Source organism: Musca domestica, unplaced genomic scaffold (assembly GCF_030504385.1).
Source record: "Musca domestica strain aabys unplaced genomic scaffold, Musca_domestica.polishedcontigs.V.1.1 46, whole genome shotgun sequence".
Taxonomy (NCBI): domain Eukaryota; kingdom Metazoa; phylum Arthropoda; class Insecta; order Diptera; family Muscidae; genus Musca; species Musca domestica.
Window position 1 is genome coordinate 6,804,418 of NW_026712336.1, and position 26,955 is coordinate 6,831,372.

Sequence of the window (26,955 nt, forward strand, 5' to 3'; positions counted from 1 at the left end):
CTATATTTTCAAAAAAGGGACCAAAAAGAACCATTTGTTCACTCGCTTGGGGTTAAAATTTCAAATAATTTTGTAGAATATTTTGAGTTGCTACGATCCCATTAATAGACAGTTTTTAGCTATATTTTCAAAAAAGGGACCAAAAAGAACCATTTGTTCACTCGCTTGGGGTTAAAATTTCCGTCCGAATATTCCTCGTCTTTTTATCTGCAATATTGCCCAAGACACTATATACCTAAAATCAACGGATTCCAAGGAATCTTAATCCGAAAATTTCCAAAAGTGTGGAATTTCCCTACTATTCCACTCCCTCCATTTTGGTTAATTTGCAATGTAAACATTTAAAACGCCGATACAAGTGCCTTCTTTTTTTAGCTTTACTTTCATAATCTGCTGGATTTTTCCCGGATATATTTTTTGTTTTGCCCAGTGTAATCCAATTCTATTCTTCAGATAGCTCTTCGAATTTTAATTTTAAGTCCACTTTTTTAGCTGTGATGTCCTTCCAAAATATTTATTAAAAAGTCCACATATACTTCATTAACAAATCCTGAAAATTTTGTCATTTCAAAACTCCACGTCTATAATACCAAAAGGTAAGTCTACCCAACCATAGTTTAATTTTTTTTATTTTTTTTATTTTATTTTATTTTTTTTTTTTTTTGTTTTACACCTGAACAAATCTAATCTAGTTTTTTTTTCATTTTATTCGAACATATTTCAAGATTTATGCTCAAATATGTCTGGTAAATGAAAAATTTATTATCGCTTCATATATTTTTTCTTTCAAATCATTAGAGAGGCAATAAAAAATCATTGAATCATTAAAATATTACAACCAGATTTTGGCAGTGCAAAAAAAAAATGCAAAAATTATTGCCATGTCCTAGGCTTGGTTTTGTGTTTGGCCTTTTGGTCTACAACGTTAAAAAAAAAAAAAAACTAAATAAAAAATGGAAATAAAACTTTAATCGTAGAACTATAACATAGGCCTAGACCAACAGTCCGACAGACGAACAACAACTACGATTTCGTTTTTTATTAAATGTTATGTGGCTCTCATGTATCACCATTTGGCGTTAATTTATGTCCAGTCACAACTTCTACAGGCAGTTGTTAATTTAGTAACTAGAGGACGTACGTGGAATGCATTTTTGCTGGCGGAGCAAACTAGTATCGACGGCCATGCTATGTCGTTTTGGTTTTGGGGTCCAGACCAAAAATGTATTGTGCGTTATTTGGTTGGTCGGTTGGTTGGTTGACCGAACTTGTACGCAGCATGTATGCACATGACCAAAGTCATTGATAACTCGAATATCAAATGTTCGATCAGGTAATATGCGTATCGAATAAAGCAACAAAAAAAGATACAATGCACGATTTTAGAATAGGTTTTTAATATTCTTTTTGAGTATTCTTAGCCCTGAGAAAAAGTCTCGGAATGGTACGAGAATGCAACAGGTAGGTATGGTGGACATTTTCAGAATATATTTTCAAGGACCATCGGACCTGTAAAGGAATATTAGAGACATGAAGATGGATTCTTTACAAATACTTTTAGAAGGACTATTTGAGCTATAAATGCTGAATTTTTAGAAACTTTATGAGCCATAAACGTTGACTTTTTAAACATTTTTAAGGACTATCCTGATTTTTTTTATTTTGGAAAAATATTTTTTGAAGGACTTTCAGAGCTATAAACGTGGATTTTAAAAACATATATATTTTGAAAGAATCTCAGAGCTACAAACGTGGATTTTTAAAAAATATATATTTTGAAGGACTCTCAGAGCTACAAACGTGGATTTTTAAATAATATATATTTTGAAGGACAAACGTGGATTTTTAAAAAATATTCTTAAAGGACTCTCAGAGCTACAAACGTGGATTTTTAAAAAATATTCTTAAAGGACTCTCAGAGCTACAAACGTGGATTCTTAAAAATATTCTTAAAGGACTCTCAGAGCTACAAACGTGGATTTAAAAAAATATTCTTAAAGGACTCTCAGAGCTACAAACGTGGACTTTTTAAAAAATATTCTTAAAGGACTCTCAGAGCTACAAACGTGGATTTTTAAAAAATATTCTTAAAGGACTCTCAGAGCTACAAACGTGGATTTTTAAAAAATATTCTTAAAGGACTCTCAGAGCTACAAACGTGGATTTTTAAAAAATATTCTTAAAGGACTCTCAGAGCTACAAACGTGGATTTTTAAAAAATATTCTTAAAGGACTCTCAGAGCTACAAACGTGGATTCTTAAAAATATTCTTAAAGGACTCTCAGAGCTACAAACGAGGATTTAAAAAAAAATAGTCTTAAAGGACTCTCAGAGCTACAAACGTGGATTTAAAAAAAAATATTCTTAAAGGACTCTCAGAGCTACAAACGTGGACTTTTTAAAAAATATTCTTAAAGGACTCTCAGAGCTACAAACGTGGATTTTTAAAAAATATTCTTAAAGGACTCTCAGAGCTACAAACGTGGATTTTTAAAAAATATTCTTAAAGGACTCTCAGAGCTACAAACGTGGATTTTTAAAAAATATTCTTAAAGGACTCTCAGAGCTACAAACGTGGATTTTTAAAAAATATTCTTAAAGGACTCTCAGAGCTACAAACGTGGATTTTTAAAAAATATTCTTAAAGGACTCTCAGAGCTACAAACGTGGATTTTTAAAAACTATTCTTAAAGTACTCTCAGAGCTACAAACGTGGATTTTTAAAAAATATTCTTAAAGGACTCTCAGAGCTACAAACGTGGATTCTTAAAGGACTCTTAGAGCTATAAACGTGGGAAATATTTTTGGAGGACTCTCAGGGATATAAACGTGGAAAATATTTTTGAAGGACTCTCAGGGATATAATCGTGGATTTTTAAAAAAATATTCTTGAAGGACTCTCTCAGAGCTATATTTTTGAAGGACTCTCAGGGAAATAATCGTTGATTTTTAAAAAAATATTCTTGAAGGACTCTCAGAGCTATAAACGTGGAAAATATTTTTGAAGGACTCTCAGGGATATAATCGTGGATTTTTAAAAAAATATTCTTGAAGGACTCTCAGGGATATAAACGCGGGTTTTTAAAATATATTTTTGGAAGGACTCTTAGGGCTATAAACGTGGATTTAAAAAAAATATTTTAAAGGACTCTCAGAGCTATAAAAGTGGATTTAAATTTTTTTGAAGGACTCTCAGAGCTATAAACTTGAATTAAAAAAATATATGTATTTTTTGAAGCACTCTTCCTGGTGAAAATGCTAAGGATAATATCTGGGCTGTGTTCCGTGACATAATTTCAAAAGCGAAATCTTCCAAAATGGATTTTGACATAAAAGGGCTTCTAACATACATCTCATCCTGTAAAAAAGTGCAACAAAGTCAAACACCATAATTTTTACATTTTTTTAAAATTTTATTGAATGAAAGCAAAATATGTCGGAAATATCATCAAATTTTAGAATAAGTTAAGATTTGTTCGAATTGGTCACCTTTGGCACGAAATATGGCCTTCAAACGGCCAATGAAACCGTCACACGCTGCCCTAATGTTGTGCTGCGATATTTTGGCCCATTCCCGGAGAAGCACTTGCTTGAGGTGATCGACACTTTGGTATTTTTGAGTGCCAACCTTGCTTTCCAAAATACTCCGGACACAATAGTCCAACGGATTGGTATCCGGAGATTTTGGTGGCCATTGTGCTCTAGAAATGAAGCGAGGAACCTCATTTTGTAACCATTCTTGGGAGGCGTATGCTGAGTGCGATGTTGCTGCCATGGCATCCTGTTGGAATGTCCAAGGTCTGCGGCCAAAATGTTTGCGTGCCCAAGGCTTTAATACACCCTCCAGAATATTTTCGCGATAATATTTGCCATTTATTTTGATGCCACTGTCGATTAATACGAGCGGAGAGCGACCATCGGCTGTTATTTCGGCCCACACCATCACCATGACCGGCGCTTGAGTTCTGGTGGCCAACCGAAGGAGCACATTTTCAGCTGATCTCTTTGGCAAGTAAACACGATCGTTTTGTTTGTTTGTTTACAAACTGCTGGACAAGGAATGTTTTCTCACCGGAGAAAACCAAATTCGGCAGTTCACCACTTTCGGCCAAGCGAAGCAACTCTTTAGCTCTTTTTCGAGTCTATTTTCTTTCTGTTGCGGTGTAAGTTCTTGCACTTTTTGGAATTTCAATGGCTTTACCCCGAGCTTATTTTTCAATGTTTGCCGAATGGAATATTGCGATATGTTCAGCTCACTAGCCATTTTTCGGCCACTGCGACGCGAGTTTCGATCAAGTAATTTTTTTTTACTTTTCGAACCATTTCTGCTGATGTTGCTGTTTTCTTCCGTCCACTTCCTTGACGTCGGGCTACGCTACCAGTACCACGGTAACTAGCAATGGTACGAGACACAAAAGATTTATTCACATTTAAATGCTGGAGTGCTCTAACGATAGCCACTTGTGGTTTTCCAAGTAAATATAAAGAAATCACACCATCACGCTTGAATTCCATCACGAATAACTTCTTTTCTGGAAAATTCTCACCAAAATGCTTTTGTGCGCTTGTAAACAATATAATGCTGTCACTGGAATAATTTTAACAGCTGTTGTACGAGTGGCTTAGAAATGACAGCAGACTGAAGTTGGTTGCAGTTTTTTCATCTCACCCTATATTTGAAGAACTATCTGAGCTGTAAATGTTTATGTTTAACAATATGTTTTTAAGCACTACCTGAGCTAAAAACGTGGAGTTTCGTAACCACATTTTTATTTATAAATTTTTTTTTTGTGAAATTATTTTAAAATTCCGAACTATAAATATTTAAAATTTATTTTATTTTAGGTTTATTACAGTTCTAAACATTTATTATTCTTCCCCATTCATAAATCATATTGCGATGACATTACTAATACTAATTAAAAATTTAGGCCATTTCTGGCATTTTTATTTATTTTAGACATTTTTGTGTCATACCCTCAACAGTTGTTGTTATTTATGGCACATCCAAAAATACCAAAACGCTAAAAGAAATAATATAGATCACTTACCTTCGAAGAATTTAGTATCATTTCTAAGAAATAAAAAAAAAGTAAATCCTCAATTTGCTGGCCAAATATAAATACCAAGAAATGGCATTTGCTGTTGTCAAATACCGACTCAAAACATTTTCATTTGAAAGGTGCCAGTTGAGTTTGCTAAGCAGATCATTGTAGTTGTTGTTGCTTAACAATTCGAAAAAAAGGTTACAAGCACTAAATCAGAAGTTGTAGTGGGAGTTGATTGTTACAATAGTTTTCTGTTACAGTTCATGGTTTATAATATGTCTGCTATACACTCGAAGAAAAATGTGTGATCATTTTCAAAAACAAAACAAAAAATCCGAAAAAAGGAAGCCTATCTCTTTTGCTCCGCCATCAGCACCTCTATAGAGACTGCCCTCGGCTCGTCTATAGAGACGACTCTCAGCTCGTCTATAGAGAGACGGCCTTCAGCTCGTCTATATAGACGGCATTCACCCCGTCCATAAAGACGCCATTCACCCCGTCCATAGAGACAGGCTTCACAGCGTCTATAGAGACGGCCTTCACCGCGTCGATAGAGACGGCTTTCATCGCGTATATAGAGACGACCTTCAGTTCGTCTAAAGCGTCTATAGAGACAGCCCTCGGCTTATCTATAAAGACAGCCTGCGGCTCATCTATAAAGTCAGCCTACGTCTATTCTATAAAGACAACCTACAGCTCGTCTATAAAGACAGCCTGCGGCTCATCTATAAAGACTCCCTTCTGCTCGTCTATAAAGACTCCCTTCTGCTCGACTATAAAGGCTCCCTTACGCTCGTCTATAAAGACTCCCTTCCACTAGCCTACAAAGCCTCCCTTCCACTTGCCTATAAAGACTCCCTTATGCTCGCCTATAAAGACTCCCTTCCGCTCGTCTACAAAGACTCCCTTCCACTTGCCTATAAAGACTCCCTCCCGCTCGCCTATAAAGACTCCCTTCCACTTGCCTATAAAGACTCCCTTCCGCTCGCCTATAAAGACTCCCTTCCGCTCGCCTATAAAGACTCCCTTTCGCTCGCCTATAACGACTCCCTTCCGCTCGCCTATAACGACTCCCTTCCGCTCGCCTATAACGACTCCCTTCCGCTCGCCTATAACGACTCCCTTCCGCTCGCCTATAACGACTCCCTTCCGCTCGCCTATAAAGACTCCCTTCCGCTCGCCTATAAAGACTCCCTTACGATCGCCTATAACGACTCCCTTCCACTTGCCTATAAAGACTCCCTTATGATCGCCTATAAAGACTCCCTTCCGCTCGCCTATAAAGACTCCCTTCCGCTCGCCTATAAAGACTCCCTTCGCTCGCCTATAAAGACAGCCTACGGCTCGTCTATAAAGACAGCCTACGGCTCGTCTATAAAGACAGCCGCTTTCGTCTATAGAGACTCCCTTCCGCTTTCGTCTATAGAGACTCCCTTCCGCTTTCGTCTATAGAGACTCCCTTCCGCTTTCGTCTATAGAGACTCCCTTCCGCTTTCGTCTATAGAGACTCCCTTCCGCTTTCGTCTATAGAGACTCCCTTCCGCTTTCGTTTATAGAGACTCCCTTCCGCTTTCGTCTATAGAGACTCCCTTCCGCTTTCGTCTATAGAGACTCCCTTCCGCTTTCGTCTATAGAGACTCCCTTCCGCTTTCGTCTATAGAGACTCCCTTCTGCTCGTCTATAGAGACTCCCTTCCGCTCGCCTATAGACCCTCGTCTATAGAATTCCCTTTTATGTCATTCGAACGAATTTTATTTCCTCGAGTATTCGTTCCATTTCGCCTTGTCTCATTACACCATGTAAAAATCTTGTTGGGTTGTTCGGTGTTTAATTGAATTTTAAATATTTCGATAAGAATTAAGCGACAATAACACCCCAAATGCAATACCCAAATGCGACTCCAAAACAATGTAGGTGGAGTCACACCAAATAATGTTTGACTATCAGTTTTACATGCGGTGCGTTAAACACTAGGCTGACGACGGCAATGGCGACACAAACAACAACAGCAACAAAGGCGAGGATAGACATGAAGTTTTTATCGAATATTTCTACTAACGCCCAAATGAATGTGTAGACAAATAATTAGAAAAAAAAACTATTGAGACACTGAGAGAAATTTTGGGGAAAATCAGATATACCTCAGAATTGTTTAAAATCTCTGGTGGAGATTTCAAATCCAATATATCAAGAAGGTATCCTAGAAAATATCAAGTGCTTATGAATATGTTTCCGACCATATTAACCTAAATGAGTTAAAATATGATTTCCTATTAAAATTTTAATTATTGTCATCCATTTTTATCAAATTGAGATCTAGAGGGCGTTATGTGGCCTACATACATTTTTCTCAAAGTTTAAGTAGAAAATTCGATATTTGAGTCTTGGAGAACTTCTATATTCAAAAGAAAAATCTTTTTAAAAATAAAATTGAATTGCAATCGTGACCAATAAAAATATACTCCTTACACGATTGTACTTTAAAATCTAATAACATTACCATTGACGGCGGATTTCCACACCAAACGAAAAGGCAAATTTTTTGCATTAATTAAATCGTAAATTTATTGTTTTTGTTGGAAACGTGATAGAATGCCATTTGATGGATGGAAAATCTTCAAACAACACACACAAAAGCGAATTACCATAACCGCAGAAATATATCAGCAATTCTATCGTGCGGCTATTATAGATCCTCAATAATTATTGAGATGAATCGGTTTTGAGATAATGTGGTTTTGTGGTGGGGATGGGTGTGCTTAGCAAAATTTTTTACAATGGAAATAATTTGAATTTAAAAAAAAAAGATAATTATGATATTTTACATACATATTCGTAATGAGTATCGTAAATTCCCAGGCCCGTGTAAAGTTTCATTTTTTTTCTTTTTGAGAAAACTTGAAGCAGTTGTAGGTATAGTATTAACGTACAAAATAAAAAAAAATTAAAAAAATACATTGGATATCATGCTGACGTTTCAAGAATGACAACGGTAACAGCAAAAAAAAAAAACAAGGTGTTAGCAGCTGTTTTGCGGTTAATAACAATGTTTTCGACAAGAAAGAAATGTCAATAACTGAAATGTGGAATGAAAACTAACTACGATAATGATTAGATATTACTTCTCCCTCCTCCTCTTTCCCTTCAGGTCACCTATGACGTTGTCTTTAAAATTCAATATTGTGGTATGAAGAGGTTAGCGTCTGGTCGTCTATAAAGACTCTCACATTGTGGTCTTGAAAGACTTCCCTCTTCTGGTCTATAAAGACTTCCTTCTGCTCGCCTATAAAGACTCCCCTCTGGTCGTCTATAAAGACTCCTTCGTCAGCTCGTCTAAAGAGATTCCCATCAGCTCGCCTATAAAGACTGCATTCTGCTCGTTTATAAAGACTCCCTTCTGCTCGTCTATAAAGACTCCCTTCTGCTCGTCTATAAAGACTCCCTTCTGCTCGTCTATAAAGACTCCCTCGTCAGCTCGTCTATAAAGACTGCCTCGTCAGCTCGTCTATAAAGACTCCCTCGTCAGCTCGTCTATAAAGACTCCCTCGTCAGCTCGTCTATAAAGACTCCCTCGTCAGCGCGTCTATAAAGACTCCCTCGTCAGCTCGTCTATAAAGACTCCCTCGTCAGCTCGTCTATAAAGACTCCCTCGTCAGCGCGTCTATAAAGGCTCCCTTCTGCTCGCCTATAAATATTTCCTTCTGCTCGTTTATAAAGACTCCTTTCTGTTCGCCTATAAAACTCCCTTTTGCTCGCCTATAAGACTCTCTTCTGGTCGTCTATAAAGACTCCCTTGCCATCGTCTATAAAGACTCCCTTGCCATCGTCTATAAAGACTCCCCCTTTTGCTCGTCTACAAAGACTCAGTTCGGCTCGTCTCTAAAGACTCCCCCTTTTGCTCGTCTACAAAGACTCCCTTCGGCTCGTCTACAAAGACTCCCTTCGGCTCGTCTACAAAGACTCCCTTCGGCTCGTCTACAAAGACTCCCTTCGGCTCGTCTATAAAGACTCCCTTCGGCTCGTCTATAAAGACTCCCACAGCTCGTCTATAAAGACTCCCCACAGCTCATCTATAAAGACTCCCCACAGCTCGTCTATAAAGTCTACCCACAGCTCGTCTATAAAGACTCCCTTCTGCTCGTCTATAAAAACTCCCTTCTGCTCGCCTATAAAGACTCCCTAACGTCTTATATAAATATTTAATTCCGGTCCTCTTTACACCTTTTTCTATTTTTTGTCTCTAACCTTTTTTTGTGTATAAAAAAATCACATATATTGGCCTTCAAATACTCCCCTCTTGTGGTTTAGTAATTTTAGTCGTCTAATAGAATCTTTATTTAAAAACTCTTAATTATTGACAATGTAACTTTGTTTAGATTTGTTACATTTACTTGGGGCACACAGACAAAAAAACTTGTAATTAATATTAATTATTTTCAATACGCCCCCAAATACCAAAGTATTAATTATTGTAAGCTGTTAATAAAGATATATAAAAAAATTATAATTTATATTGCTGTTAATTAAACTGCATAATTATCGGCATACGCCATAGAGGCATAAATCATGTTGATGGATTTGTGTGATAAAGTTGTCAGTGAAAACGTAAACACTTAATTATTTCGTTTTGAAGCTCAGAGCAATAGGAACCGGGTGACATAAATTTGACAAAAAGTCTTTTAATAAAATATTAAAAAAAAAAAAAACACACACACAACGTATTTAAGAAAAATAATATGTTAAAGATCTGACAGTTTTTTAAAACATTATTCCTAAAACAGAAGACAAGACACGGATAGGTCTAACGAAAATTAAAAAAAAACAAATCGTTGTTCATGTTTTAGGCTCAGATAGTTTGCAACTCTAACAGTTATTAAGAAAATGTAGGGTTTTCTAATCTGTTCAGATATAGCTATGGCTCTCATATATAGGTTTCATCCGAATTGGTATTTAAGTCCCTCCAGATATCTCATATGGCTCAGAAACACCTCTGCCGAATTCTATCGAAATCGGTTCACATTTGGACATAGCTCCTATACAGGGAGAGATGAAAAACATACAACCAACTTCAGACTGCTGTCATTTCTAAGCCTAAGTGACGGCTCATTATATTGTTTACAAGCGTACAAAAGCATTTTGGTGAGAATTTTCTAGAAAAAAAGTTATTCGTGATGGAATTCAAGAGCGTGATAATGTGATTTTTTTATATTTGGCTGGAAAACCACGAGTGGCTATCGTTAGAACACTCCAGCATTTTAATGTGTCTCATACCATCGCTCGTTACCGTGATACTGGTAGCGTAGCGCGACGTCAAGGAAGTGGACGGAAGAAAACACCAACATCAGCAGAAATGGTTCGAAAAGTAAAGAAGCGACTTGATCGAAACCCGCGTGGCAGTGACCGAACAATGGCTCGTGAGCTGAACATTCCATTCGGCAAATATTGAAAAATGAGCTCCGGGTAAAGCCATTGCAATTCCAAAAAGTGCAGGAACTTACACCGCCACAGAAAGAGAATAGACTCAAAAGAGCTAAGGAGTTTCTTCGCTTGGCTGAAAGTGGTGAACTGCCGAATTTGGTTTTCTCCGATGAGAACACATTCGTTGTCCAGCAGTTTGTAAACAAACAAAAGAGGACAGCTGAAAATGTGCACCTTCGGTTGGCCACCAGAACTCAAGCGCCGGCCATGGAGATGGTGTGGGCCGCCATAACAGCCGATGGTCGCTCTCCGCTTGTATTAATCGACCGTGGCATCAGAATAAATGCGGAATATTATCGCGAAAATATTTTGGAAGGAGTATTAAAGCCTTGGGCACGAAAATATTTTGACCGCAGACATTGGACATTACAACAGGACTCAGCACCATCCCACTCAGCACACGCCACACAAGAATGGTTACAAAATGAGGTTCCTCGCTTCATTTCCATCGCACAATGGCCACCAAAATCTCCGGATACCAATCCGTCGGACTATTGTATTTTTGGAAAGCAATGTTGGCACTGAAAAATACCAAAGTGTCGATCACCTCAAGCAAGCGCTTCGCCGGAAATTCGGGAAAACATTCCGGCAGCGTGTGACGGTTTCGTTGGCTGTTTGGTCATAATTCGTGCAGAAGTGACCAATTTGAACAAATCTAAACTTATTCTAAAATTTGATGCTTTTTCCGACATTTTTTGCTTTCATTCAATAAAATTTAAAAAAATGTAAAAATTATTGCATTTTTTTATCTCACCCTGTATGGCAACCCTTTCCCTACGAACTCGCCCTTGTCATTTTTTAATAAAATCAAAGTGTGTCTGGTTCCCCCAAAATTTGTATCAAATGTTACTGGAAGTCGTCTGTTAAAAAAGTGTTCTGCCAAAGAGAACGGTTTGAGAGAGAAACGTTGAAAGCTCTTTTACTGTGAGCGCTAAAATTCATGTTAGAGACATTTCTTTTTAAAATCACTTGTAACTCTTAAAAGTTAAAGAGAATAATTTTTCTGCTCCTTGTGATTTATATTTAGGCAAACAATTTTAAAACATCTTTATTTTGGAAATAACAAACCTTACCCCTTTTGTTTTTCGGATCATTCCTAATTTTCGCATTTTTAATTTCTCTTTATTGCGGACAAATCGTTTGAAGTTTTTGCAGGGATTCTTTCTGCCTACTTTTTATGGTTTTTTTGTGAAAGAGAATAATACAACCTAACTCTCTCAGAAGGAAGATGCTGAACAATTACAGTAGGAAAAGTAACTAGACAAACATTCCATTTGCATATCTAAAATACTTACGTATGACGAGTGGCATATTTTACAAAAATAATATATAATCAATAATTTTCGGCGTTCTCTGACGGTGTTCGGTGTTCTCCTCCTCTCTAAAGAGGAACTACAGAATATAAATTTCATATTTTTCGGAAGTATTCACAAAAACTACGTCTATTGCCCTGCTATTTTTCGAAAACCTATTCTAAAAAATTCCTCAATTCTTCAAAAGTTCCGATCTTTTTAATCCACATTTGTTTCTTTGGTCCATTGTAATTTGTTTTCAATTAGCTGCATTTAGCAATTAGCTATACGTATTTAATTGAATTCATTTGCTGCAGTATCCAACGGCACCGAATTTAAGCTTATCAAGTTTATTAGACAATCAATGCCCAAATTTGCGACCGGTTATCAACGACTCATTTATATTATATTAATTTTAAATGAATTTAAACATTAATTTACAGTTATCAATAACAAAAATGTAATTATATATTTATTATTATTTTTTCCAATTTACACTCCATGGCATGCTGTGCTTATTCGTGTTAATGGATTCAGAGCAATATTTTTATAGAAAACAGGATCTTAAGACATTTTACAAAGAGTATGGACATATTTACAACCACCATTGGTAGGAGGTACGTAAAGAGGTAATGAGATGGCCAATGTGAGCTTTGATTTGGTTTAAAAAGAAATGATGGAAAATGTTGTACCATGGGCAGAATATTGCCAAGGGCAAGATGCTCAATGAGTGTAAATTAAATGCTTAATTTGGACATACAATTTTTGGGAATTATTTATAATAAAACTTAAAGTTAATTTTTTCTGGATTTTAAAGGATGTTATTGTTTTTAAAAAAGAAAAAAAATATTTGCCACACTTCTTGGTTTTTTTTTTTGAAAACAATAACATCGTTTAAAATCCAGAAAAAATTAACTTAAAATTTTATAATAAATGATTCCCAAAGTTTTAATATCCAAATTAAGCATTTAATTAATATTCAATATTTTTCGGAAATGACTAATTTTTAATTCAGTTTGCAAAAACACTCTATTAAAGATCGTCATAAATTATTATTTTTTTTTTTTTTTGTTTTTGCCTTCAAACAATTTTGTTTATACAACAAATAACCAAAGAGTTCTCCCAATGTCATTGACGTAATAATGACAATGAATTTTTCAAAATTGAAAAAAAAAACAAATCCATGCTACAGTGTACAATAATTAGCTTTTTATAGGTATTGATAAAACATCCATTGAATACTAATGGAATTACACAGCTTAGGCATGTTCGGAAAACAGTTAAAGTGCAGTTTATGGGGATTCGCCTCAAGAAATGTGTACAAGTATTGTTGAGTTTGTTGAGGCGCAATAGGTACAAATGAAAATGAATTGTGATGAACACTTATGAACATTGAGAATTTTAATGTTTTTTTTTTTGGAGAGGAACGGGTGCAACAATTAAAATCGGACCAATTTATTGCTAAAAAGAAAGTAGACCTTTCAAACAAATCAAACTCATCAAAACCATGACCGAGTCGATTGTTTTTGTCTTAGATGGCAAAAAAAATCGATGGCAAAACTAAATTAAACTGTGGAAGAAATCTTATCAAATTTATGAACTGCTATCAGGGCATTTATTTAAAATCTATAAAAAATTGCCATACAGGGTGAGATGAAAAATCTGCTACCAACTTCAGACTGCTGTAATTTCTAAGCCACTCGTCCGACAGCTGTTAAAATTATTTCAGTGATAAGCATTTTGGTGAGAATTTTCCAGAAAGAAAGTTATTCGTGATGGAATTCAAACGTGATAGTGTAATTTCTTTATAATTGGCTGGAAAACCACAACTGGCTATCGTTAGAGCACTCCAGCATTTAAATGTGAATAAATCTTTTGTGTCTCGTACCATCGCTCGTTACCGTGATAATGGTAGAGTAGCCCGATGTCAAGGAAGTGGACGGAAGAAAACAGCAACATCAGCAGAAATGGTTCGAAAAGTAAAGAAGTGACGTGATCGAAACCCGCGTCGCAGTGGCCGAAAAATGGCTCGTGAGCTGAACATATCGCAATATTCCATTCGGCAAATATTGAAAAATGAGCTCAGGGTAAAGCCATTGAAATTCCAAAAAGTGCAATAACTTACACCGCAGCTCAAAGAAAATAGACTCAAAAGAGTTAAAGAGTTGCTTCGCTTGGCCGAAAGTGGTGAACTGCCGAATTTGGGTTTCTCCGAGAGATGAGAAAACATTCGTTGTCCAGCAGTTTGTAAACAAACAGAATGATCGTGTTTACTTGCCAAAGAGGTAACCTAAAAAGGTACACCTTCGGTTGGCCACCAGAACTCAAGCGCCGGCCATGGCATCAGAATAAAGGCCGTATATCATCGCGAAAATATTCTGGATGGTGCATTAAAGCCTTGGGCAGGCAAACATTTTGGCCGCAGACCTTGGGCATTCCAACAGGATTCAGCACCATCGCACTCATTTCCAGCGCACAATGGCCACCAAAATCTCCGGATACCAATCCGTTGGACTAACAAGGTCGGCACTAAAAAATACCAAAGGGTCGATCATCTCAAGCAAGCGCTTCGCCAGGAATGGGCCAAAATACCGCAGAGAAACATTTGGGCAGCGTGAGACGGTTTCATTGAAGGCCATAATTCGTGCCAAAGGTAACCAATTTGAACAAAATTTCTGGATACCAATCCGTTTGACTTTTGTGTCTGGAGTATTTTGGAAAGCAAGGTTGGCACTAAAAAATACCAAAATGTCGATCACCTCAAGCAAGCGGAAATGTAGCAAAATATCGCAGAGCAACATTTGGGCAGCATGTGCCGGCCTTCTGAAGGCCATATTTCGCCATTTTTGGTGTCATTCAATAAAATTTAAAAAAATTAAAAATTATGGCGTTTGCTTTGTTGCAGTTTTTTATCTCACTCTGTACATTCTTTATTCTACGATGATACTACCTAGTACCGATAGATTTTGGGTATTTTGGGATTTGATCAGGTTTCTCAAATTAATTAGGTATACTTTGGTGTTTAAGGTTCTCTTAAGTACAGCAACTTTTTTTAAAAAAGGGCGAAATCTGTCCTCCTTTTCCAAAATCCCTCATATAGCACAATTATTTCATAATTTGGATTTTTGGATATCATTGAACACATCATCTATGGTATAGGTCGATTTCAGGTATTTTGGAGTTCTTGATTAAATTTTCGCACGTTTTCGTTTAGAGCTCATTAAACATTACTTCTCATTGAAAACGTCAATTCCCCCCCAAAAAAAAATGTTAAAATCGATTCACGTTCCAAAGCTCCCCAAAAAAAGCGGTTTCGACAGATTTTAGGTATTGCCGTTATTTTCAAATTTAATCACCTTTGTTTTGGTATTTAAGGTCCATAAACCCCCCAAATCGCACAAAAAATATTGAAATCTTTATTCAGTTTTTTTATCCCCTTTAGGGCCGTTCCGATATTTTATCTTTTCAAGCAAATACTTATAAAAGTAGGTGTGCCATCCTTCAGACATTTTTGCTGGGTTCAAAGTTTTTATTTCCAAATAAATCATAAATCTTACTTTTTTATCCAACACACATGTCTTCAAAATCAATATATTTTCACAAACACAAAAAACCTTTCAAAATAAATTGATTTAACCAATATGGAATTATTTTATTTACCTCAGTTTCTCAAGTCCCTGAAAAACCAGGCAGCCACTTAGCGTCTTATTCCCCTATATCCTTAGTTGTTTACAGTAATTTTAAATATTTTTTTTACTATTCTTACATTTGGCAAACAAAAAATTCCGACGATTTTCACTTTTCTTCTCTTCCAATATTTTATTAATTTTATTTATTATCACCTGTTTTTTTTAGGAGGAAGGTAGGTATTTAATTTACAACTTCTTTTCGGCCCAAATACATTTTTTCTTCAATTTTGTTTTTTCAATACATATTTTATTAAACAAATAAAAATGTTTTTTTTTCGTGGTGTTTGCTTTGCTATTTTTATTTATTTCGTGCTTTTTTTCTTGTTGTTGATTTTAATTATTTACACATTAAAGAGATAATTAATATTTTTATTGTTTGGTCGACGAATTGATTTCCAGCGGGCGATATTTGCGAGCGGTTTTTGTTTCGTTGTTGTCGTCGGTTTTTGTTTTTTGTTACTACGTTTCCGACACGACACACGTCCGTTTACAAAAAGCGTCGAAATTATACTCACTGAGCTGAGTCTGGCCGGCTAGGTTGGCTGGCTGGCACACCGGCACTTGTTGAATGAATTTTCAAATTTTGCTGATAGCAGCAAGAGTCGTGAATGAACGAATTGAATCCAGTGAGCAATCGAGCAAGAGCAGCACAAGTGGCTGCTCCATTAGCCCCGTAGGGTATGTGTGGTACCACAGAATATTGCAGTGTACACCAATAGCGGTAGACCATGCCTGTGTTTCTTTTTTTTTTTAATTTTGAATAGTAATAAAACGACATGATTTGGCTTTGGAGTGGAGTACTTTAAAATATCTGCAAATTGGTGTATGATAAAACAAAAAACAATTTGGTTTGCATATGCGATTGTTATGTAGAGTGTGAGATATGAGAGAAGAAAAGAAACCAAAACAAAAAACTGCAACAAAAACTCAGTTGGAACCCTAAATACTAGGGAGTCTCTTAATGTAGGTAGGTAACTGTTTTTCTCCTACTGGCGAAACGAAAGTAAAAAAGCAAGCAACAAAAAGGCACATATTGATCGAAACTCTCACAAATCATATTGAACGAGGGTGGAGCAAACATTTGAAGAAATAAATACCTAATTAAAGGTATTACATAGAACGTCTGCCTTAACGGTATCCCCGATATTCGGTATTTTCATCATTTTTGCGATATTGTTCAACGGAACTATTTTAAATTTGGTATTTAAAGTTCGTAGGTTGAAGTACCCAACCTATGATAAATAATTGTCTATTCAGGTTCCCGTTTTCGTATAGCAGTATTCACCAGCAAATTTCGTATTTGAAATTCGTAATGGGTGCTACAGCCTTTGACAGAAAATTGTCTATGCAAGTCCACTCTTCGTATGGACCCCAAAATAACGGTAACTCCCTATCTTCGGTATTTTAAGATTTTAACAGAATTTTTAACCGATTCTATTTTTAATTTATATATTAATTTATTTATTTTTTTGAAAATTGCCAAATTCGTTCCATATGAATGGCCCGGTCAAGCTTAAAGTGAGAGTACATAAAACGCTTTTTTTACTGGCTTAAGTAAAAGAACAATAAAGCGAAGGGTCAAATTCGAACTAAGTCAACCTAAAATCCCTTTGTCAACATAAAACTATACCATGGTAGAAAAATACAGGTAGATGCATCAACGCTTGGGAGCATTGATATGTCAAAATTTTTTAAATTTATTTTCAAATATAAGTAGCTTTTTATATGTTTTCTTATACGACGTCATTCGGTGGTTATTATAAAATGCCTTTTTCAACAATTTTTACAAATTTAAAAATTTTTTCATTCAACATTTTCAATTCCAAAATTGGTTTGACATTTCATTGTCCCAGCAGCTGCGTCGATGCGTCTACCTATATTCTTCTACCATGAACTATACGAAGAAGCCAGTAGAAAAGCGTTTTATTCTCACCTCACCATATACATTCCTGACAAAAAGGAGGAGGTGAAAATATATAAAACGCTTTATTAACTGACTTAAGTCATCGTCATGGTAGAAGAATACATTGATATGTCAACAATTTTAAAAAAATTTATTTTTTCAAATATTGTTAGATATTTTATAAGTTTTTTTTACGACGTCAATCGAAAGTTATTTTAATATGCGTTTTTAATATATTTTACAAATTTAAATAATTTTTCATTAAAAATGTTTAATTAAAAAAATTGTTTTACAGTTCATTGTCCTGACACCTATTTCGATGCGTCTACCTGAATTCTTCCATGACTCAATATAATGTGAAAATACCAAATTTTACGGATTTTTTCTTTTTTGAATGATTTTACATGAAAAATTCATTACAGCCGTGCACAATATCTTCCTTTTATCTTGTATTTCGTTTTGTGTAAAAGCTCCCCAAATTTCCATTAATGTTTTGTGTGTGGTTTTTTTTTAATTTAAGAAATTTGTGAAAAAAAATTAAAAAATCTACGTCTATATAACACAATAAGACTTTAGTACAGAGTTGTATTTTTCTATTTCCTTTGAACTTAAATTACCTTTCTCTTTGTTTCGTGCCATAACATATTAATAATGTTCAAAGCATTTAGGGTGTTTTTAGTAAACAAAAATAATTATTTTGGCCTTCACTAAAGGCAGTAAAGGTGAGAAAACATAAAACGCTGGCTTATGTCATTGGCTGCCTTCTTCATAGAGTAACAAAGGAGTTTTAGGTTGACTTAGTTTGATTTTAATCCTACTCTCCTTTGTTCTTATCCGAAGAAGTCAGCCGATGACTTATTCCAGTCAAAAAAGCGTTTTATGTATTTTCAGCTTAACAGACGGAATATGTTTACATGTGACAGTACACTTTTATTATCCATGATTATTTCTGTGGGTTTGTCACAATTGCCATTTTAAATATGACTCATAATTTTTGCTTTGCATCAAGCAATCTCTATGCACATATTGAAAATTTAACATTACATATGTCAAAAACATTTTGTCTGATAGAGCCTTAAAGCACGTTTACACTACTAAATCCACTCGTATAACTCTAGTCTATGTTATTTGACCTATACCCTTTGAATTGACATTTTATATCGAATGGATTTCGTTATTGGAAATGTATTTTAAAGTTTTAACGAAATAGCCAGTCATTTCCACAATATCATCGTTTACATTTTTAAATTGTATTTACACAAACATTTGTGATTCACCCTATTATTAACTGGCATACGTTAACAATGAAGAGAAATAAATATTTAACAACGAAGGAAAACCAACAAACATTTGTTGCAAATGTATTTTTAATTAGCATAATTCTAAAGATAACACTTGCGGTAGCAAATGGAAAAAAACAAGTAAAAATAAATTTAGTGCGAGGGGCCGACCATAGGTTACCCTACACAACATGGATCTTATATAATAGGTCTGTATCATAACTTTGCCAGTAAAAATGTGAAAGTTAATTCTGCTAAAATATTTTTTTAGTGGTAATGTTAGGAAGGTAAAATCATTTCAAATAAGCATTCCCATCTTTCAAATTTCACTGCATAGAAAGCAGATTCCCATCTCTGATTTGTGTATGTGCATGGGATTTATAAATAAACATTTTGACAATGAGATTTTGTCAAATGAATAATTTTGAAAAATTGTAAACATATGGTTGCTTGGCTTTACCTTCTTAATTCTACCATGGAATTTTCGGCCCCTCAGTGCTGTCACGGAATTAGGATTTTTTTTAATATTTTTACGCAATATTCAGTATTGCGGGGAACAATTTTTAAATGTTGTGTGTTGTAAATCTGATTGTTACTGGATAGAAAAACATAGTTCAATGGAGTCACCCAGATACAACCCATGATAGCTTTCTGTCAAAATTATTTTTGATTTGACATGAACAGGATTTTCTCGTTTTTTTTTTTTATATTTTTCATAATGAACTAAAATTGGAGAAAAATAAATGAAAAGCCTGGATTTTCTTTCAGAAATATTATGAAAAATGCTTCTTTATTGTTTTTTCATTGGCAAAACGTTGATTTTTTAAATATTCTGTTTTTCTTGCTCAAAACAATTAATGCAGAAAAAAAGTGACAGAAGCCGCGCAATGTAAAAATATTTAAAAAAAAATAATTGTTGTATAACTCTAAATCAGTACATTTTCCATTAAGATTTGGCAAACTCTCAGTAACTTATTTGTCACTATTGGGCCATGGAACATGATTGCAGGGGGCAACCTCTTTATCTATCTCTATGTCTGGTTACTTTTCCTGCAGAAATTGTCCAACAGCTTATTCTGAAAGAGAAAGCTCTTTTTATTCTCTTTTGCAAGAAAACTGTGAAAAGTAAACAAACGGAACACCAGTAAAAACTTGCCAGCAATCAGCTGATGTTGTCAAAACCTGTCAATCTGTCCAATTTTTTCTCTCGAACCGCAATCTTATGCAGAACTTTTGTGTTAAAAGATCAGTAACAAGTTGCAACAATTTATAGGTTATCCAGACACACAAATTTTTTTATTTATTTGCTTCAATAGTTTGAGTTGTTCACCATGTTACACAATATTTATATTTCCAAAAAATTACAGAAAATAGTAAAACAACAATAAAATGTTATTTGAACTCAACCTTCAATTGTCTCTATTTTTTTTGCTTACTACAGTTGTAAACCTCACTTACAATTACACGCAGTCATCTACACATACTTACTTTCTATTTAGTTGACCGGCCGGCCAACCGGTTGAATCATAAAATTTCTTCAATTGAACAAATTACGACTTAATGCTGATGATTGTCTTTAATGTCTATCCGCCCTCTTTATTATTTTGTTGAGGAAATTTTCAATTTCATTTGTATTTGATTTGTTTCCCTTTCTTTTTGAGATCACTGATCTTTAACCGCATAAATGCCCCAAAGCAAATAGTAAATTATAGGGTTTGTCATGAAGAAATGTTAGTTTGTGTGTTTTTTAGCGAGAAAAAATGAAAAAATTGACCATTCATTTGCAGGTTGTGTTGGAATATCAAACACAGAAAGTAATGGACCTTCAAACCCATGGTAGAAAAATACAGGTAGATGCAACAACGCTTGGGAACATTGATATGTCAAATTTTTTTAATATTTCTTCAAAAATAAGTATATTTGTATATATTTTCCTACACGTCGCCAATCGGAGGTTGTTACAATATGCATTTTTGAACAATATTTATAAATTTGAGTAATTTTTCATTCAACAATTTCGATTCCAAAATTGGTTTGACAGTTCATTGTCCCAGCAGCTGTGTCGAAGCGTCTACCTATATTCTTCTACCATGTTCAAACCATATAACATGGTAGAATTAAGAAGGTAAAGTCATGCAATCATATGTTTGCCATTTTTCATTTTTTTTTTTATTAATTTGACAACTTTTCTTTGTCAAAATTTATATTTATAAATCCATGGTAGAAGAATACAGGTAGATGCATCATCGCCTGGAAATATTGATATGTCATTGTTTTTAATATTTCTTCAAAAATAAGTAGATTTTTGTATGTTTCCTTATACGACGTCAATCAGATTTTGTTATGATATGCATTTTACAACAGTTTTACGAATTTGAATAAATGTTCATTCAAAATGTTCAATTTTAAAATTGGTTTGACAGTTCATTGTCCCAGCAGCTGTGTGAATGCGACCATGATATATACACAAATCAGAGATGGAAACCAATTTTCTATGCAGTGGAATTTGACAAGGTAAATTACTGCGAATGCAGAGACGGACATACTTATTTGGAATGACTTCACCTTCATTATTTGTCAGGCCATATAAATTAAAAAAACTAGTGACTGAATTTCGCACAGAGTTGGGAACGTAATTTGGTAAATGCTTTTGGTTTGGAGTCTGGAATTATGACAAATTCATAGGATTGAAATGGTCTATTTTTGTCAATACGTCTTACCCAAGGTGTGTTCATTTATGTCGTCTGTAACAATAGATTATTTTTTGGTATTTTTTTGTAAACCAAATAGTCAGAATTCTTTAGGATTTCCCCAAAATCCTTGTATAAAGAGTCAAAGAAATATATAACCCATAGTAAAAACGGCAGCAACACTGTTGAACATTTATTTACCCTCAAACACACGAAGAACTTTTCCTGGTCGATAAAACGATGCTATTTTTGCTTTATTATTTTTAAACATTTCTTCAAAAATACGGGAAATTGTCAATATAACAAAAAAGTATATTTTAATACTGCATTTAAAGTTATTATGATAGCTAACATTTTATTTCGATTAGGCATTAAGCTCCGAAACGATAACAATTTTTATATATTTGTTCCAACAGTTTTTAATTTTGCAAAACGGTCAAGCCTATTATCCAAACGCAACACACCACATTGCAGGAAAATAACAGAGATGCCAGATGAATGGATATTCACCACCCTCTATATCTATTATTGCAAAAAAAAGGAAAACAATAAAACTACTGCAATTCAGAGTGCAAAATTTGGTCCAGATAAAGAAAATAAAAAAACCTTATTATTTAGTGTAAAATAAGTAAAATAAAGTTCTAAAATGATCAATAAATTGGCATAAAAGCACATTTGAATAAGTGATGTTCACAAAATCCTCAATTATTGTAAATTAAACGATAAGAAAGAAATTTGGCGCAAAATTGTGTCACATAACAACAAATACAAAAAAAAAGAGAAGAAAATGGCATTAACCGTTGTTAAATATCGAAAATCTGGGCCTGGAGGAGGAGTGGCTGCAGGCACCACCCCCTCAATATTAATGAAAAGTAAAATGCAAACCCAACAGCCTAGTAAACAACACAATCAGCCCTCATCATCGTCGCCCTCTGCTGACGCAAATAAGGTAGGGAATAATAATACATTTATACATATACCATTTTGTGGGGGTGGAGTGGCGTTGTGATCTATTACTTGTCACTGTTTACTATGCAATTGTTTTAAAAATATTTTATTCCACCAGCTTCATTGAACATAACAGTACGAGGTTGTTGTTTTTTTTTTCTTCTGATACGACCAATCTTTGGCACTTGCATATATGTTGTGGAAGGGTTTAACTTTTTTAGCAAGTCCGATTTTTCGACAATAGATACTTTAACCCTCATTAGTAACAACTATAGTTTAGTAAAAACTGTTCGATTTTTTTTTTGAGATTTTTCCCAGAGGTATTATTTTTGCCTTGATTACGAGATATTATTTGTTCTTGGGGGACCCCTAATATTTGTCCCGAAAGTCCGGGTCTAAGATCCGTTTCTATTTATTTTTATCTAAATTTAACAGATATTGTAAGTAGCCGGTCTTCGGCCGGAGCTTGAGATTTTCTGCTCTAGGTATGTCCCACACCAAACCAAAGTTTTCTAAATTTGATGCCTTTGTAATTCCAACGACGGCTACGCAAAATATACTTTTTTATTGAAAACATAATTTTAATGAACTTCTTAGAATCGGGTTATGCGGATGAAAAAGAGTAACATATAGCCGGACCTTCCATAATTTAATTTTATTCTTGATTTTTTTCTACATTTACAAGAGTGATTTTTTGCAACCAACATCGAATTACTTGTGTTAAACGCAAGAGGCAACCCTTAATCTATTCTCACCTCCATGGTACTATTTCGCTGTGAATGTTAATGTCAACGCTGTGTTATCAATTCCGTTTTATTTCCAGTGAGTGGGAAAGAGACAGTTCTATTGTTTGCAGCACTGCATTGGGAACGCGTTCGTCTCTGCCAATTCGTGCATGCTGGAAAATTATTAAAATTTGTTTTTAATTTATTTTAACATAATTTGTTAATAATTTTAAAAGAATTATTAACGATTTTAGCGAATTCTAAAAATATGCATGGTCTATAAAAGAAGGAAGACGAAAATAAAATAATTGAAGAGATTTCCCCTGGGTTAGTGTTTGTTTAGTGAGAGACCCATTTGTTTGGTGTTCCATACCATAAATTATAAAGTGATGGCATTGATAAATTATAAATAAAATAATCTAATTTTCTTTTCCATTTCTTTAGAAGTCCTTAATAAAACTTGGAAGCAGAACCGGTCTTGTTATCAATAAAATACCCGCCGTTATCAAGCCAGCCATGAAGCGAGCAAGTACAGTAACTGGAGGTAATGTAAATGTTAGACAATTTCAAGTGAACTTTAACTATCTATTGTTTCATTTCTCTGCCACAGATATTGCACATAAAACCCCGAAATTTTCTCTACAGACCATAGCCTCGACGGGTACACCACTGACTAGTTTTCAATGGCAATCAACAATTGGCGGTTCTTCGACAAACAAGAAACAACAAATCGGGGCAGCCATTAACTCACTGCCACCAAACACTATTATTAAGGCAACCAGTGCCGGTAGTGTACAAAACTCAAACGGTACCACAACACGTCTTACCCAAAATCTAACCTCATCTGCGGTTGTATCCCCCGTCTCATCAATGCAGGTCCGGCGGCCAACATTTATCATTAAACGTGATATACCTGAACGCACTATACGCACAATAACACTTGAATTAATCGAAAAGAATCCTCTCGTCCATTTGGGTGTACAGCCATCACGTTTACCGTTGTTGAAAAATGTCATATGCTCCACGGCCAACGTATCCTTGGTGGATTGTTATTTGACATTGAAAAAATTAAAACAAAATGAAGAATTTTCATTGCTAGGCGAATATTTTGAAATGTCCGAGGGTGATGTCCAGCATGCTTTTGCAAGGACCGTGGTGCGTTTGGCCCGTTACTTACGATACCTGATCAATTGGCCCGATAGCAAAAAATACTATGAACGTCATAAACATTTGCCATTTGCATACCGGCAAAATCTCTCCCATGTACAGTCGTTAATAGAATGTGTTGAAATTGATATTGCACCGGGACCATTGCAGATTGATTGTGCATGCTACAAGTTTATATTAAGCATAAATACCAATGGTAAGTTCGACAACGTTGCTGAGGCAAAAATATTCAAAATCATAGTTATGTCTACTTGAGGAAGTCCTCCAACGTTTTTTTTGAAATGGATTGAATCCGACCCTTCCAACAAGACCTATCTGTAATGAGGCGGCACACATCATCAGAACTATCATCAGCCTATATTTAAAAAAGAAATTATGTATTCAATGCCTCGAACTTAGGCAGTAGAGCTTAGATGGCATGTTATTCTATTTTGACTTCGAAATGTTTCTCTGTTATCTGTAATAAGGCGGTACAGATCATCATAACTATCATCAGCCTATAATTAAAAAATAAATTATATTTTCAATGTCTCGAATTAAGGCAGTAGAGCTTAGATGGCATGTAATTCTATTTTGACTTCGAAATGTCTCTCTGTTAAAATCTCTCAAAACTACAATTTTGGTAGCGTGAGATCTAACGCTACCAAAATTGTAGTTTTGAAACTTTAAACTGACATTGATATTGTGCCTAGGATGTTTTGTATCGGGAAAGCAATGTATCTGGTCACGTTTAGGTATAGCCTAATATATAACTGCACATTGTAATATCTGGTATTTTGTAGTTTTCAGTGCCTATTTCAAACTAAATCAGATGTAATTTGACACTTTGGTGTCTCATAGTGTCATTTAATTTTTCGAAAAAATAGTCGATATAGGTCCACTATTAGGTACATCCCCCATGCAATGGTATCTCTTTGTTTTCGGCACTTTTAAGGGTTTCTGTCACATAAACTGTAATGCGACATTTCGAGTTTTTTTTTTTTTTTGTTTCTTGGTAGATAATCTTCCATTAAAAACGTTCGGCATAGGTATAGCTCCCCATAGCACAAAATTTTCAAAAAAGGAAAATTGGGTACGTCAAAAAATTTGCACTCAAAATTTTGATCTAGTTAAAATCGTCTATAGTTTTAGATTACTCAGTCAATTCTTAAAAAAATTAGAAATTGTGGAGTGAAACTTATTAATTATGCTTTATCTTTCCAGGCATTATATCACACGTTTCTGATGCATTCATAGGACACCATGATGACTTAACCATTTTCAAGGCATCAAATTTCAAAGATGTTATACCAAAATATCTCTCCCTAATGGCAGATCCGGGCAAAGCTGTAAGGAGAAAACGTAAACCAAAAACCGCACGGCCTCAGCATCAACAACTTAAGATACCTAGCATAAATAATAATGGTGAAACCGATTCAACAACAGATTCTGCCGACGAATCCGCCGATGATCTAATACACGATGAGTCTTCCCAAGAAGGACGTCTCAGTAAATATACAGCATCACGTGTGGCTGGTGAGCTGGCCTCTAATCAAACACTAACCGTAGTTAATAAAGAATTAACCTCAAGGCGAATGAAGAATTTTAGTGTGCCGACAATGCGTGTTCGAGAGCCAGTGTGTCGTACTCAAATGCGTAACATGCTCGATAATCTGCAAGAGTTTCGTATACTACAGCCATTGGCTATCAAAGAGTCATTTGTGTATCAATATCTCAACGAGGTGCTGATAGTGTGTGCGGCCTTAATCAATCTTCAAAGATAGAAACTGTGGTTTAACTGTTCATCCCTCATCCCTGTAATTGGGTGAGATTTTAAATAGTTGGTTTTTATTCATAATTTTTCTCAGGTTCTCTTTCCCATAAATCTTTTACCATTTCTCTTCTTTTAAAAAAAAACCTTTTCCACCACATGTTGTTGAACATTTTTTGCAAATAGAAACTTAGTTATATGTTCTTAATACATATATGATTTCTTGACCACCTTATATAATTACATAAATATTTTTGTATTATATAAACAAATTTTATTGATAATTTCCTTACTTTACAATCTATTAGTTAGCTTTAATAATTCATTCATTTTACAAAAAACGATAATGTAAATGATTATAGATTTGATCAATTTTAAATGAATTTGAACAATAAATAATTGTAAAATATATAAATAAGAATATCTCTCTGTGTTGTGTAATCATTTAGCAACTGATGATTGATTTTAGGGTGATATAAAAAAGGAAAGACGAGAGGGAGCATTCTTAATGTGTAGTGCCAAAAGTGGTGAACAGCCTAATTTGGTTTTCTCCGATGAGAAAACATTCGTTGTCCAGCAGTTTGTAGACAAACAAAATTATCGTTTTTACTTGCCAAAGAAGTCAGCTGAAATTGTGCACCTTCGGTTGGCCACCAGAACTCAAGCGCCGGCCATGGCCATGATGGTGTGGGCCGCCATAACAGCCGATGGTCGCTCTCCGCTCGTATTAATCGACCGTGGCATCAAATAAATGCCGAATATCGCGAAAATATTGTGGAGGGTATATTAAAGCCATGGGCTCGCAAACATCTTGGCCGCAGACCTTGGAATTGCAACAGAACTCAGCACGCGCCACCCAGGAATGGTTACAAAAATAAAAGTTCCTCGCTTCATTTCCAGCGCACAATGGCCACCAAAATCTGCAGATACCAATCCATTGGACTATTGTGGCTGGAGTATTTTGGAAAGCAATGTTAGCACTACA

General features: G+C 35.0%; 2 protein-coding genes across 5 annotated transcripts in view; one reads left to right on the forward strand and one right to left on the reverse strand.

The window, feature by feature from the left end:
* LOC101888199 (bcl-2-related ovarian killer protein) overlaps nucleotides 1-16,408 on the reverse strand; it is a 39,257-nt gene extending 22,849 nt beyond the window's left edge. Inside the window, exon 1 of one of the 4 annotated variants that reach the window (XM_059127606.1) lies at nucleotides 16,023-16,408. The gene's annotated coding sequence lies outside the window, so the exon portion shown is untranslated. Of the gene's footprint in view, nucleotides 1-15,432 lie in introns of all 4 variants that reach the window. The other 3 variants (XM_059127605.1, XM_005186055.4, XM_059127607.1) reach the window with 3 other exon arrangements.
* Nucleotides 16,409-21,923: 5,515 nt separating this feature from the next.
* On the forward strand, nucleotides 21,924-26,391 carry LOC101888536 (uncharacterized). Its single transcript, XM_011295297.3, has 4 exons — nucleotides 21,924-22,329; nucleotides 23,498-23,597; nucleotides 23,664-24,416; nucleotides 25,424-26,391. The coding sequence occupies exons 1-4, from the start codon at nucleotides 22,168-22,170 to the stop codon at nucleotides 25,981-25,983; spliced, it is 1,575 nt and encodes a 524-aa protein (XP_011293599.1). The 5' UTR covers nucleotides 21,924-22,167; the 3' UTR covers nucleotides 25,984-26,391.
* Nucleotides 26,392-26,955: the final 564 nt, after the last annotated feature.

Coding starts and splice junctions, on each gene's coding strand:
- LOC101888536 (XM_011295297.3), top strand. CDS start 22,168: ATGGCATTAACCGTTGTTAAATATCGAAAATCTGGGCCTGGAGGAGGA. Junction 23,598..23,663: donor AGCAAGTACAGTAACTGGAG/GTAATGTAAATG, acceptor TCTCTGCCACAG/ATATTGCACATAAAACCCCG. Junction 24,417..25,423: donor ATTAAGCATAAATACCAATG/GTAAGTTCGACA, acceptor TTATCTTTCCAG/GCATTATATCACACGTTTCT.